Consider the following 13,888-nt stretch of genomic DNA (forward strand, 5'->3'; position numbering starts at 1 on the left):
CAAGGAGCAAGACTCCTATTTTTTGACTCAACTTGCCCTGTTTGAAACTGTGCAGAGACGTTCTTCCGGTTGAGAGCCAAAGGCGAGGAGATGTGTTCCAATTGAAGCACTTCCCTTAGCTAAAACTTTGGAGAATTGATTATTGACAATTATAAATTGTTTGTAAGGTGTCTATCTGTTGCCTAAGATGGGTACAATTTGAAGTATTTGCTACAGTTCCTCAGCCTACTAAGAATAAGGTGGTTGATTGCCTCCTCTCCTGTCAACACAACCAACAAATACAATTGCCTGTGGAGCATCAGATTATGGCCCCCAAGGATGCTGTTCTGGATGATCTTTGTTTATAAATTTCTGATTATTGCCTTCAAATATATATATATATATATATATATATATATATATATATATATATAACAGTATTAACTGTCAGTTACATGAATGACCTGATCCAAATGCTTTGGTCTTAATCATAACTTGACTAGAAATAAAGGAAAACAAAAAAGAAATATAACAATTCCATTCCATAGTATACCACATCAAGTGTTACACTGTGTATTGCTTCCCAAAAACCATGACGCTTCATGGATCCAATTTAACGCTGATTCGCATACAAATGATGCGTGTCATTCCAAAAAAAGAAAAAACAAAAAGAAGTCGCAGAGATACATGTACTACCTTAAAATATTAGCCTTTCATGCCATGTAAATTTTAAATAAACTAAAGCAACCAAAAAGACAAGAAAACCACGAGGGCTTCATCAAAGTTACAAGCACAAGATACAGCAACCCACGCCAATGCCAACTCACGGTATCATGTCTTCAAGGGAGCCTTCTTCTCTCTATCAGATATTCGAGCAGGAGCTGTTGAATGTGACTTGAACCTACCCCTGCCTCCATCTTCCTTTTCCTGGATAATTGCAAAAGCAGACAACTAATTTTAGTGCAAACAGAAATCAAAATGATCCAAATCCAAGCAAAAGATTATAAAGAAGAAAAACAAAAAGTCCAGAAACAATTGAATGCTTGCATAGTTTCAAAATCTTGTACTTATTGTAGTTATTCAACTTGTGCACTGAATTTTTGTATCATCAATTTAAGCATTCATCACCTTTTTCTTAACAATCTGAACCACATCCTCATCTTGTAGAACATGGCCAAGGCCACAGTGTTGAGGGTAGTGCCGTGCACTCGTGCCCCACACCAAAACGTATTTCACATCCTTCACTAAACTCCTGTGTATGTTATTACAGAAGTCTTCAACTGTACAGCCCCCTCTATCCTGTAATGCAAAATACAAATTCAATAAAATTAGAAATGGTGAATTTCTACAGATACAGAACTGATCGCCAGAAAAATTTGCGGATGAAATAAAAACAGAAGTCTGCAACATACAGCTGAAAGAACCACAGGATCAGTGAAATCAGGTTGCTGGCCTTGTGGTTTTGTGTAGACTCTCACTAGGCCCATTGCTTCCCACATCTTTGCGAGTAGTCTGTCTAAGTTGAGCTGTTTAAGAAACAAGAAGCAAAAGTTAAATGTTCTCAAGCAATCACATCATATGGGAATTTTGTTCACATTAGTTTGGCTTAACCATATTACCCTTAAAACTGGCTTTTCACTAGGAATTAGAAATTTTCTTTCTTTCTTTTTGTTAACCAAAAAATAGGAATTAGATGTTTCAAGATTTGTTTTTGTAACATAAAATGCAAAGGAACATAAATACATTGCAAAGGAACATGCATTACAAACATGACTCACGGAAGCCAGTCCTATAGTTTATGGCCTAAAAAATGTTGAATCAAGATGGATTCATTTATGTTATGTTGCTTCCACATGTTACATATTAGCACCACAATTTAACAGAAATGAGGGTATGCAGAACCTGCCTTCAAATTGCAGCTAATGACGATAGAGTTTGGTTGGCGAGCTAACTTGTCTACATCATCAATACCAATAACATCTATCTTGTTGTAGACATATATGCATTTCATGTATTTGCGGTTACCCTCAATGACATCGATGAGATCATCAACTGTGGCATCCTCGCGAAATAGGACCTACATCCAATTTATCAGTAAATAAGTATCATATGGAAAACTGTGAAAAGCATTTCAAAATTGATTATTCCACAAGTGCACCCCCAAAAGGCGAGAATAAGAACGAACAACATGTAAGCAAAGAAAGCTAATTTATATGGAAAGAGGAAGAGGAACAGAATATAAGCAAATTTTGAATCATCCATTTGCAATTTGACAACAGTACAAATTATTATCTGGAGAATCAAGCCTTAGTTAGAGAGTCAAACTTGATTAGGCATCAAGCATAATTAACTTCTATAACATAAATCTTTGTCATAAGAAAGGTAAGTATTAATTATGCTGAAACAGTCCAAAAAAAAAAAAAAATTACAGTGAGTAGAACAGGAAGTCCCAATGGTCCCATCTGTGCTTCTATGCCACTACTGTTATTAGTAGAAGTTGTTTATAATCACCATTGCATAGCCCGATCAGCTGTCACAATAAATCATGTGTCCTATGATTCTGTATTACTATCACAAATGCAAAAGCACGACTTCCATTGGCATAAAGTAGAAAGTACCTCTGCATTGTGAATTTTGTATTCATGTAAAATCTGATAACAAAGCTTCTCATCTACATGAGTTAATGGTAGAGTGCTGTTGAAAGAGATGCCACCTGTTTTCTTCTTCTTGAAGTAAATCTGACAAAGAAAGAGGAATCCAAAGCCAGAATGAATACACTAATCACAAATCCTTTAAGGTTTTGCAAATGCTTATCAGTCACATTGGAAAACGATCTACACAGCAGCATATTAGACCTAACTAGAAGCAAGATATCATATTGATAAGTTTGTAATCAAGTTCAACCTAACTGGAATTGCGTTGAAGACTAAAATGTTCCAATGATATGACAAACTTAAGGAGAGAAGGCCTAAATATTAATTCCTTAATTATCTTTTAAGTTGTCATTGATACTTGAATGCTGGCCCCCAATAGACACTTACTTGAGGTGGTCTCTTGTTTAAGCGCAAACCCACAGCTTCGAGTTCCCTTGTCAATATTTGTCGATGGCCCTCACTCTAAAAATAATTTACAGACAGATTAGGCACAATTGGCAGATAGAAAAATGCAGCAGTAGGAAATAAAATATACAAATAGTTTGTTCGATTGAGCATGAGCAAAAATATAATTTGGAACATGTATGAAGCAGCAGAGGAACCCATTATTTTCCCAGCATATGGCAATCTGGAGTAAAATGAAGAAACAAATTCTTTTTGTTTTTTATTAAATGAAAAAATGAGAGTGGAAATGGATAGGAAGAAGTTTGATAATGAACTGTTAGCATTGCCTCAAAAAGAACTCAAAGGTGACCAGAACTGGTGGATCTTCATGTTATTGTTATAAATTTCCAGGAAAATGAAAAGGAATCTTCCCCTTGATGACTTTTCTCATTTTAGAGTTCACGCTAAAGGCTGACAATGATTTTGAAATATTGAAAAGTACTTAGTGAGAGAACCAATGTGCCTTAGGCTTATCACAATAGCCATCATATATATAATAAGCTAATGAAAAGGACTCTTCCCCTTGATGACTTTTCTCATTTTAGAGTTCATGCTAAAGGCTGACAATGATTTTGAAATATTGAAAAGTACTTCATAGCGAGAGATCCAATGTGCCTTAGGCTTATTACAATAGCCATCATATATATAATAAGCTACCAACGGTAGCCAAAACACTACACCATATATGTTACATAAGCACTTACTTTTGAGGCATCAAGAACCATCAATACTATGTCTGAAGACTTGGAAACAGCAATAACCTGAGAGGGAAAAAGAAAATAAATGTCTTTTAAGTTCCCATAGTACACAGCCAGTATAACAAAATAGATAAAGAAAAAATAATATTGAATTCAACAACCGTCATGGCCTTCAAAGAAAACCCCATGATTCCTTGCAACAAGCTCAACAACATAAGATGAGAATATAAGCAGGTGGGTCAATGTACCTGTCTCCCACGACCTTTGCCTTCTGAAGCACCTTCAATAATTCCCGGAAGGTCAAGAAGCTGAATTTTAGTATCATTGTAGTGTATAATCCCAGGAATACAGGTAAGTGTTGTGAACTCGTATGATGCAGCTTCTGAGTGAGTACCAGTTAACATTGTTAAGAGAGTGGACTTCCCAACACTGCATTCAGAATTAGGAACAAAATTTCACTTGTTGGCATTTTCAGGCAAACTCAAGACTGATTGAGATTGCATCAGCATTATCTTCTTATAAATTGAAGGAAACTAAAATTTTTCTTTTTCCAGAAGCAAGGCAATAAAAGTCAGCCATTAAATAGGAAAACCCAGAATTTCACTGATATTTTCTCATAAAAAGTCACTATGCCTTGGAACCTTGTTCTGAAGGTAAAAATTGCACTCCAAAATTTAAATATTTTTCAATCAGTCTACTTCAGAATCTTGCATGAGTGTCCACATGCATTGGACAATCAAGCATAAACACAAATGTGATATTTGCAAATCATAAAGTTGCCCGGACCTTGGAAATCCTATCAGTGCAACACGTCCATGACCATATTTTGTAACTTCAAAACCATCTCCAGCTCCACTTGATCCCTGAATCAGAAAAGAAATAACAACCGCATGTTCAACAACTCCGAAATAAATAAAAAGAGATAAAATCAAGAACAGCAAAGCAGCGTTAAAACACTATTAGAGCAATCCACAATGTATCATGAACTAGACCAACCAACTTGACCACAATCCTAGAAGACCATGATACACCAAATTTTAGTGGTGTTAGAATACCCCTCACAATGACAATCACAGCACATGTATAAGGAAGAGAACATAAAAAGACTTACTAAATACCTACTAATACCAACAATGTCAGAGGCTTAACTGATGCTTTCACCAGTAAACCTAAATTGTACTACATCTAGTGATAAACTGCCAGATAATTATAAATATAAGTTCAAGGATAGAGTTTTAAGGAGGTAGAGGCATGTTGACAACCAGAATTTTTCCAGTAGCTAATATCCGAAATACAGTGCAAGAGAATGAGTTAGTAAGAACTAAGAAGTGATTATCCAAAAAGTATTCACCACCAGCTAGCATACCCACAGACCCCCACCATATATGCAAAGGGCAAGCTTGACACATGCAAGGACTATTAATTTTACAAGCCATTACTATCTCAAAGGTTAACCAAACGCATTTTAATAGTAATAAGATAGTCTGGACATATACTTTAGGAGGCTCCAACAACTGTGTCCTTAGCTTTGCTATCTTTGCCTTCAGCTGGCCAAGATGGTACTCTGCATGTTAATTTCATACAAAACAAAATAAGCTAGATAAAAAAAAAAAAAAAAAAAAAAAAAAAAAAAAAAAAAAAAAAAAAAAAAAAAATTTAAAAACAAAGAAAAAAAAAAAGCCAGAAACTCTCACTTGAAAGTCCTGGAAAGCTATTATATCAGAGTAGGAATTCAATAGCAACAACTAAGCAAGGTAATGAAATACACTATAATCATTTTATTTTTATTCAAATATACATGTGTACTCCTAAGAACCTGTAGCTTTATTTTTCTGGGTTCGAGCCATCTCGGCTTCGATTTCTTTAATCTTCTCGATTATCCCCATTTTCACTTGATTTTAGCCGCCACACCGCCTACAGAAACAACCAAAGCTTCAAATTTTAAGCATAGATTCTAGCGATGTCATTGATCAACCGAGTTAAAGCTCATAATCAACAAGCAAAACTGTAATTCAACACGTCTCCGTTAACTTTACCAAAGGCAATATAAACTTAGCTCATTAGGAGCGTGTTAAGCCCTTGAATTTAGATGACTCACCGCAATCAAACTGAGTCGAAGGCGATCCCAGTTGCAGAGATGAGGAAAGGAGTGGAACAGGCAGATACAGTAGAGGTGCCGATGAACGACTCAGAAAAGGAGCAAATAATTAGGGCTTGGACGATTTAATTGGCTGATAATGGAGGCCCATTTCATGGAGCATAAAAATCCACCATATGCCTCTGAATTCCTTTTTTTTTTTTTCTTTTTTTCTTTTTACTACATTACACTTTAAATTGGATACTTTAAATTTACAATGCACAGGACTTGCCATTATTTTCTTTTCCAAAAAAAAAAAAAAAAATGAAAGACTTGTTCAGTAAACATAATTGTTTTAATAACTAAATACTAGAATTTCAATCTATTATAGGAGTTTCAGTTTGTAAAAAAATAAAATAAAATAAAAGAAGTATCCAACTTCAATTTATACTTACTGCAACAAAACAACTGTTAGACTAAATTTCATTAGAAAGCTAGTGTGAGTATCGCGTTAATAAAAGTTGAGAATGCCATAAGAATTGTTACAATTGAAGTTCAGATAATTTTGGCCCTTATTATGAAAAAAAGAGAAGAAAAAAAAATAATTTCAATAAAACACAAAGAATTAACATAATTAAGTGTTTTACCTTATTCCCATTATGTCAAAGTCTCACTTCACAAGACTAATGGACTTCCTAATAAAAATAACTAGTTTTCAATTTTAATTTAATTTAGTCAAGTTACACCCACTAGTAAAACACTAATATGAATATTTTTATTATTATTATTATTTTTCTCGAGTAGCAACTAGCTAGGAAGGCACTCAAAAGCCAGAAACTTGTCCATCGAAATCCATTAACATGCATTATTGAAGTGAACTATTTTTCCCACTAATCCACTCACTCTCTTTAACTACTTTGTCTCTTCTCTAGGCTACGTCAATTAAGTATTTCCCACAACTGATTTGTATGTTTAGGTATCAGTCTACCCGTGATTCCCACCTTGGAAGGGCAAGGCAGCAGCGAAAAGAACAGGGATAAAAGAAGTTGACAAACTGACGTGCGTGTATTTGCAATTTATACATCTAAGATCTAGCACTAGTTACAATGTTACAAGTACCCTGATTGTTTTTCATGTACACTATTTCCAGTACTTCCAGCCACTTTGCTCGTGCTTATATTGGGTGGAACCTGTGACTGCATCTCAGCAAGCTCTCTAACTCTCAACAAAATTGGTTCCGGAATTGGCATTGTAGCAGCATTTTTCCGAGAATTTATCTGACATTGTTCGCCAAGAGAAAAGAACACATTAACTGCATTATAATCGTGTTGGATATATGAAAACAATCACTATTAACCAATGCGTTGCATAGATTAAGAAAATAATAGATTTAGTTACTCACCCCTTTATCTGCAGGTATCTGTGCAAAGCTGGCTTTCAGTAGATTTCGCCATTTGTCCTGAAAAATTAAATTTGTTATCAGCCAATATCTGATGCAAAACCATTGTGAGGGCATCCATATGTGGACATTTAGCTGTTCACAAATATGAAATTTTAACAGCCAAAGAAACAATCATACCTTGAGATCAACAGAAGTGCGATATGAATAGGATGCGAATGCAAGCCGCTTGATCTCAGACCACCTTCCAGCGCCATACCTAGATACACCCTCAACTAGCTTCATAACCTCAGACAGTGTCCAAGCCCGATGATGTTTCCTTCTGATTCCACCTTTTGACGTAGGCACAGTAACTATATTATCATCTGAATCCCCAGATGAATCCACTTGTTTCAGCATCTTATGATGCCCTAGCTCAACTGCACCCACCGCTGTGAGTGGTTTTTCTTTGTCTGGTATACCTAGAAACTGAATAATAAAACATTCAATCCAATCAGAAATGAAGTTATTTTGCAATAAGCTTGTTAACATAAAATGTTGAGAAAACAAACTTTTCATGAAAAGAATCCTTCCTAATCTATATCAGAGCGATAAGAAGTGCCAATTAATTTGAGAAAAAAAAATAAAACCAAGGAAATGTGGAGCTCTAATAAAATAAAAAAAAATGAAAGTAGATGAGGAAAAAACGGGAACTATTTGCAAGGAAGAATTATTGGATTAAATAAAAAATGAATAGACATTTGCATAAGCATATTAGAGAAACAACTAATCTACCTGATGCTGAACCTTTGCAGGAGCAGATTGAGCCTTCATAAGTTTGTTCCCAGCATCATTATCTGGCAGAAAACTATGTGCACTGAGTGCCTTCTTTACCAGTGTAGCAGTCATGCCCGCACTACTTGGATTGAACTTCTGCAAATACAATTACGTTATACAATATAAAAATATGTAACTTCAACACCATTATGCATTCGACAATAATATCACCCCAAATAAATGAGCATGCATAAACAAAAGAATTGAGACCCAAAAAGAACACAAGCCAATTGGTGAAAGGAAGAAAAATGTAAATAGTTCACCAGCTATGCTATCAAGAACATAAGATTTACATACCAGAAGAGCCATGAAATTTTTCCTTGGACGGCTTCTTCGTACCCGAGAAACACATGGAATCTGAATCCCAGATCCTCCAAGGGAATCCAACCTTGTGACGACAGTTCTCCCATCTGTAGAGACATTTCTAACAGGCCTAAGATGAGATTTTGAGGACACCTGTCCAATTCCAGAACTTTTTACTGATGTCCTTAACCTTCCACCAGATTCTTTGGACTCTACTTCTGAAAGTTCTTCAATATATCGTCTTGTAGGCTTCCTAACTCGTTTCGCAGCTCTCTGCTCTGTATTATGATCTTCACTTCCAGAATTGTCACCTATGCTATGGTTTCTCTTGTCGGAAATAACTTGATCTTCCAGTTGACTATCATGGGTAATTGGTGTCCCTTCCTGACTGTTATTTATTGTTCCTGTTACTGGATCATTGGCAAAGGCATCAACATTAACAGAACCTTCTTCTTTGCCTTTCTTAACCAATTTGTTATCTTTGATTATGAAAGTTGTTGCCGAAACATCACAAGAGTTGGTCAATCCCATGGTGATCCTTCTCTTCAGCCACTGCTTGTCCTTGACAGTAGTTTCTCGCCCAAATGTTGCTCTGAAAGTTTCATGAAGTTCTTTAATTGACAAATTGTCCAAGCATATTTCCCCCTTTAACTTTGAAAAATCAGGTTTTGAAGAAGTAACAGAGGCACAAGTGAAAGATCCGCTTTCTGTCTGGTTCTCTGGAGGATCTGAGCAGTCCCTAATGCTCCCAGGTTGGTGCACATGGCTTTCATTTAAGCTTGGTGCCAAGGAAGGGACAGTTTCCTGCAAGGGAATTTCAGATTGTAGCTTCTCATCAATACCAGGCAATTTATCATGCTGATCAGAACACTGGCTGTCTACAATGATATAAGCAGAAGAATAATCAGGAGATCCACATGCTAAGCGGAGCCTCTCTTCCTCTTTCACCTTTTGCAACATCTCCTCGATGTACTACAAGAGATTCCAAAGGCCGAGATGGATCCAAGACAATCAGTTGTTCAATTAATACTTGGATAAGATAAAATCAATCACATGTTTGAAATTATATACAAAATGTACAAGAGAAAACAGCTGAAATAAAACAACGATTAAAAAAGGGGGAAATTAAAAAAAAAAAAAAAAAAAAAAAAAAAACAAACAAATCGTATAGGGAACCAAATATAAGATATGACAAAAAATAAATAATCACAACAGTGAAAAATTAATTGCTGAAAGAAATTATGCATAGAACAATCCAACAAAAACTTGGGCGAACAAGATGATGACTTGCCCACTAAGGATTACTAAATACAATCTTGAACCGAAATCACTTAACCGTCAGTCCTAACTCGCCCTGAAGAAATTTTCTTCCACGTATGAGACCATGAAATTCAAAATTTATTCAATCCTTGAAAGTAAAAAGAAAGCAGTCTTTGAAGCATTGACACTTAAAGATAGCATGATGTATGACAACTATTATAACGCATATTAACTGATGAATGTACTTAAATGATATGCCACCAGTTACTTCACCAAAACATAACAAATGTAAGAAATGCAAATAAGCCAACAACTGATAAGGCAGAAAAGCTAGAACAGAATTCTCCGTATGAATAACTCTTTGACAGGGTAATTCTACTTCCTAGTGTAGCAATGAATGAACCCTTAAAAACCTAGCACAAAAAGGAAATCGAGATAACACCTGGAAATCTGCATACTATTGCATTATATTACATCACTGCCAAGATAATCGAGTAAAGGGGATTGAGTACCGAAAACAGAAGCAGGGTGGTGCAAGTGTAAGTATAAATAGCAATTGGAAAAGCACTAACTCATCAATTTTCAAACAAATTAGAAATCCATGTTGTCAAAAGCTCGACATACCTCAAGCCGTGCATTTAATTTCTCTGGATCAACTTTTGTATTCCCAGATTGTGACAAACCTGGCATGTATTGCTTATTCAGATATGAGAATAATAAAAAATATATGGAACCTAAAACATCAACTATAAAAATTGATGTGGTCAGTAAGATGCTAACAGGGAATGAACTGGAAAAGTTCCAGATTTTAAATGAATTGGAATAAGCCAAGCAACAAGAAATTTAAGTTCAATTCCTTTTAACTGTGATAAAAGTTTAAGCTAAAAACAAAATGTCTCTGTCCTAACAATGGTAACCAGCATACAACTGAATATTGGAAGACACATCCAAACAAATCTAGAATTTGAAAGTTTACACACTCGTGAAAACTATCAAATACAAAGTAAACTAAGCACATAGTGGTTTAGAAGAAAATTCTGATTTCACCTTTATATCTATCATTCTACATCCACATACATTATCCATATTCGAAAAAACAAACCTTCTGAGCTTTCCAACTGAAGTAGCATGCCAGAGGAAGATCCATCATTGGAAATACATCCTACAGCCTGCCCAGTGTCTGCAACAATATGCATTTCACTCTTCTCATTTATGAGCAGGCCCTTAACCTCCATAACTTCATCATCTGTAGCAGGGACTAATCTCCCATCTCCTTCCACCTGCGTATTCGATAGGATTTAAGTACATCATAAAATCAATGCCCATCAAAAGTAAGCAACTCAAAAAAGTATAAATGAGGAAAAATTATGAGGTTTAGGAAGACATGCATATAATCAGCATAAATCTAATGACAAAATTTACCAGATTTAGCTTCTATTTGCTTCAAGATTAGATAGGGTCAAAAGATAGCCCCATACAAAAACACTTTCCACCATAGTAATAGTGTAATACTACCGATAATGACAATGATAACTGCACCTATAATGTCACAATGAGTTTTATGATCTTTCTCAACCACAGAAGCTCCAAAGATAAAGAATGTAATCATATATTATTCCCATAAATTAGTTTGAAGTTTTGAACTCCTCCAAATACCAAACAACAACCAAATGACTTTAATGATAATTTCAACAAATAGCAAATGACGCTAAAATAAACATCCTATCTCCAATTGGACTTGTGTTTCTGGGTTGGAGGAGTCAGACAAAGGAGTTGGAAATGGACCATCCCTAATGGGACATAGGAGAAAAGAAAGGTGGAGAGAGAGGAAAATGGGGGAAAGAAAAGAAGTTGATAAAGATGATGCATAAAAGAGAAATTTAAACTCTACTTTTCAGCTCCAAGGACACAGAGATCATGAACCAGCAAAAGGGACCTATCCAGACACAAAGGAAAGCTGTGCTCCAAATGGCCATTATTATGATTATACAGAAAATATCAAATTTAGATGGGAAACGAGTCACTGAAAGACTTGCTGATTCTGCTCATTCAAAAGCAGTGCTTTCAGTACACATGGTAAACATCAGCTAACATCCAATTCAACTCCTTTTTGTTAACGAAAAAGATCAGATCATAAAATGCACAATAATGCCTGTAGCTTAATAACTACCCCCACTAACTGGTTAGATCAGGTGAGCCAGTGGCAACCAGCAATGATTGCAAACCAGCATATCGGAGTTTTACACTGTTATCCATAGGTCTCCTCATGCTTAAGAAACAAAGAATGAATAGGCAAAATTAAGAAACTGCCTTTCAAATTTAAGCACAGGTATAAAGCATCTTCCTAACTCCCAAAAAAGAACTTGGAAAAGTCAAAAAGGAACGTTAGAAAGAGCGAGAGGACCATATGTTGTATTCTAGTGAGTATAATGCATTAAATTGGCACAAAACACCATGCAGGAGCATTAAAATCTTACTTATCATTGAATCTAACAGAACAATGATAACAATAAAAATTCCTTCATTACTTCCCATTCTATTAGCAGTTTTAACATCTTAAGCAGTAAAATAAATTCTCACTACATGCAAAATAAATACATATTCTCAAATTATTGTTTAAACCACAAATATTATCTTGAGCAACCTCATTCAATTGTTTGTTGCCAAAACAACGTCCAGTTTGTTTCAACGCCAAACTTATATGACATAAATCAAAATTTAGACCTTATAAAAAATATAGAAACTTCAGAACTTACCCGAACAAGCTTGTATACAACAGGATCACTGAGCTGTTTGGTTGTAGACAGAGAAGAGTAACTTTTCCCATAAGTAGATTCCTCAAACTTCCCTTCGTCATTCCCCTCAACTCCAACCTCTGTTTCCATGGAAAATCCACCACATGCAACTCAAATACACAAACTGAAATCCCCAAACAAACATAAACAAGATACGATAAAAAGTTAATTATTTATCTTTCCAAAGTCTAATTATGCACATGCAAGTGAAACACAGAACCAAACTCACTAAAATAATAATTATCTATATGAAGTTCATTTATGTCCAAATAAAGAGGTTAAGTCCAAATAAAATTCCAACAATTTCTAATTGTTAATCAGAAACTAACTGAAAAACCAATCTAAATAGCTCAACTGAACTATCTACATCAACAAATAAAATAAAACCCAAGATAATTATACTAAATACGAGGTAAAACCACTAAATGACAGAAATGCAAAAGATGTGATAACTCTCATCACAAATTACAACTGAAAACACCCACAAAAAATAAAAAGAAAAAGAATAGTTTACTAATTCGACTTAATGGCTTAACAAACCTAATTTCCAAACATTTAAAATAAAACCAAATTACACTAATCCAAGAAGCTAAATTCCTTATGCATATCAGTATCTGTAGATTATCCCCAAAAATGGCATTTTCATACTTAACCAATTATAACAAAAATTCAGCCCAAACAGTTATATGTTGAGAGACATAAGACATGATACTTAAACCAAGATCACTTCTTTATTATTATTATTATTATTATTATTATTAGTTTTGGGGGACATGTGAGCAGAGATTAAACAATTGCAGATAAAAATCACATAACAAAAGAACAAATTAAGCTCAATTTAAACCCAACCCACTATATATAGTCAAATATATTACCAAATTTATGCATATTTTAAAATGAAAATGCAATTTTAAGCTCTAAAAATCAACGAGGAAATGAAATAGAGCAAGTGAGAGTCAGGACTCACCATAGGATAACGTGACTGGTGATGACACAGAGCCCCCAGTTCGCTGCAACTAATAGAAAAAAGGACCAATTCAAGAATTTTAGGCAACTAAGTAACGAAACGAGGTCGGAATGAATGAATGAATAATAGAGAGAGATAGTAATTAATCGAGAAAGAGACTTGTAGGAGACGAAATGGAAGTTCAGAGTTTTGAGTTAAGAGAGAGAAATTGGGGTGTGTTTGTGTTAAGTTATTTAGGTGTGGTATTTTGGCTCGCTTTTCCAGTACGCTGTACGCTGTGATCACTGTGATACATTTCCGGATTCGAAATTTCGTGTGGACTGAAATTTATAAAAGTGCGTGGATTCCGGTTTGTTTTCATATTTACCCTTTGAAGTCTTTGGTCTAATTTTTTTACTATTCTAGGGTTCTTACCCAAATCCACCAATTACATATTTTATTCCTTTTCTTTTTAATTAAATTCAACAACATTTTGGCAAGTTCGTAGCACCATCCG

General features: G+C 35.0%; 2 protein-coding genes across 5 annotated transcripts; both read right to left on the bottom strand.

Moving 5' to 3' along the window:
- Positions 1–490: 490 nt before the first annotated feature.
- LOC105631406 (P-loop containing nucleoside triphosphate hydrolases superfamily protein) lies at positions 491–6,032 on the bottom strand. Of its 2 annotated transcripts, XM_012213506.4 has the most exons (12): positions 5,874–6,032; positions 5,592–5,689; positions 5,272–5,339; positions 4,562–4,638; positions 4,024–4,204; positions 3,782–3,838; positions 3,021–3,095; positions 2,598–2,717; positions 1,886–2,056; positions 1,392–1,505; positions 1,108–1,278; positions 491–906 (listed from the first exon to the last, which is right to left on the bottom strand). In XM_012213506.4, the coding sequence occupies exons 2-12, from the start codon at positions 5,659–5,661 to the stop codon at positions 811–813; spliced, it is 1,200 nt and encodes a 399-aa protein (XP_012068896.1). In that variant the 5' UTR covers positions 5,662–5,689; positions 5,874–6,032; the 3' UTR covers positions 491–810. The 2 variants fall into 2 exon arrangements, with proteins under 2 accessions (XP_012068896.1, XP_020534020.1); XM_020678361.1 differs by lacking the exon at positions 5,874–6,032 and having other exon boundaries at positions 5,574–5,689.
- Positions 6,033–6,690: 658 nt separating this feature from the next.
- On the bottom strand, positions 6,691–13,655 carry LOC105631404 (uncharacterized). Of its 3 annotated transcripts, XM_020678340.2 has the most exons (10): positions 13,393–13,655; positions 12,387–12,549; positions 10,733–10,910; positions 10,255–10,313; positions 9,319–9,342; positions 8,365–9,174; positions 8,026–8,163; positions 7,432–7,719; positions 7,255–7,311; positions 6,691–7,129 (listed from the first exon to the last, which is right to left on the bottom strand). In XM_020678340.2, the coding sequence occupies exons 2-10, from the start codon at positions 12,513–12,515 to the stop codon at positions 6,962–6,964; spliced, it is 1,851 nt and encodes a 616-aa protein (XP_020533999.1). In that variant the 5' UTR covers positions 12,516–12,549; positions 13,393–13,655; the 3' UTR covers positions 6,691–6,961. The 3 variants fall into 3 exon arrangements, with proteins under 3 accessions (XP_020533999.1, XP_012068895.1, XP_012068894.1); XM_012213505.3 differs by lacking the exon at positions 9,319–9,342; XM_012213504.3 differs by having other exon boundaries at positions 8,365–9,342.
- Between the last annotated feature and the right edge of the window lie 233 nt (positions 13,656–13,888).

This window comes from Jatropha curcas, chromosome 1 (assembly GCF_041381405.1).
Source record: "Jatropha curcas cultivar XTBG-Jc1 chromosome 1, XTBG_Jcur_1.0, whole genome shotgun sequence".
NCBI lineage: Eukaryota > Viridiplantae > Streptophyta > Magnoliopsida > Malpighiales > Euphorbiaceae > Jatropha > Jatropha curcas.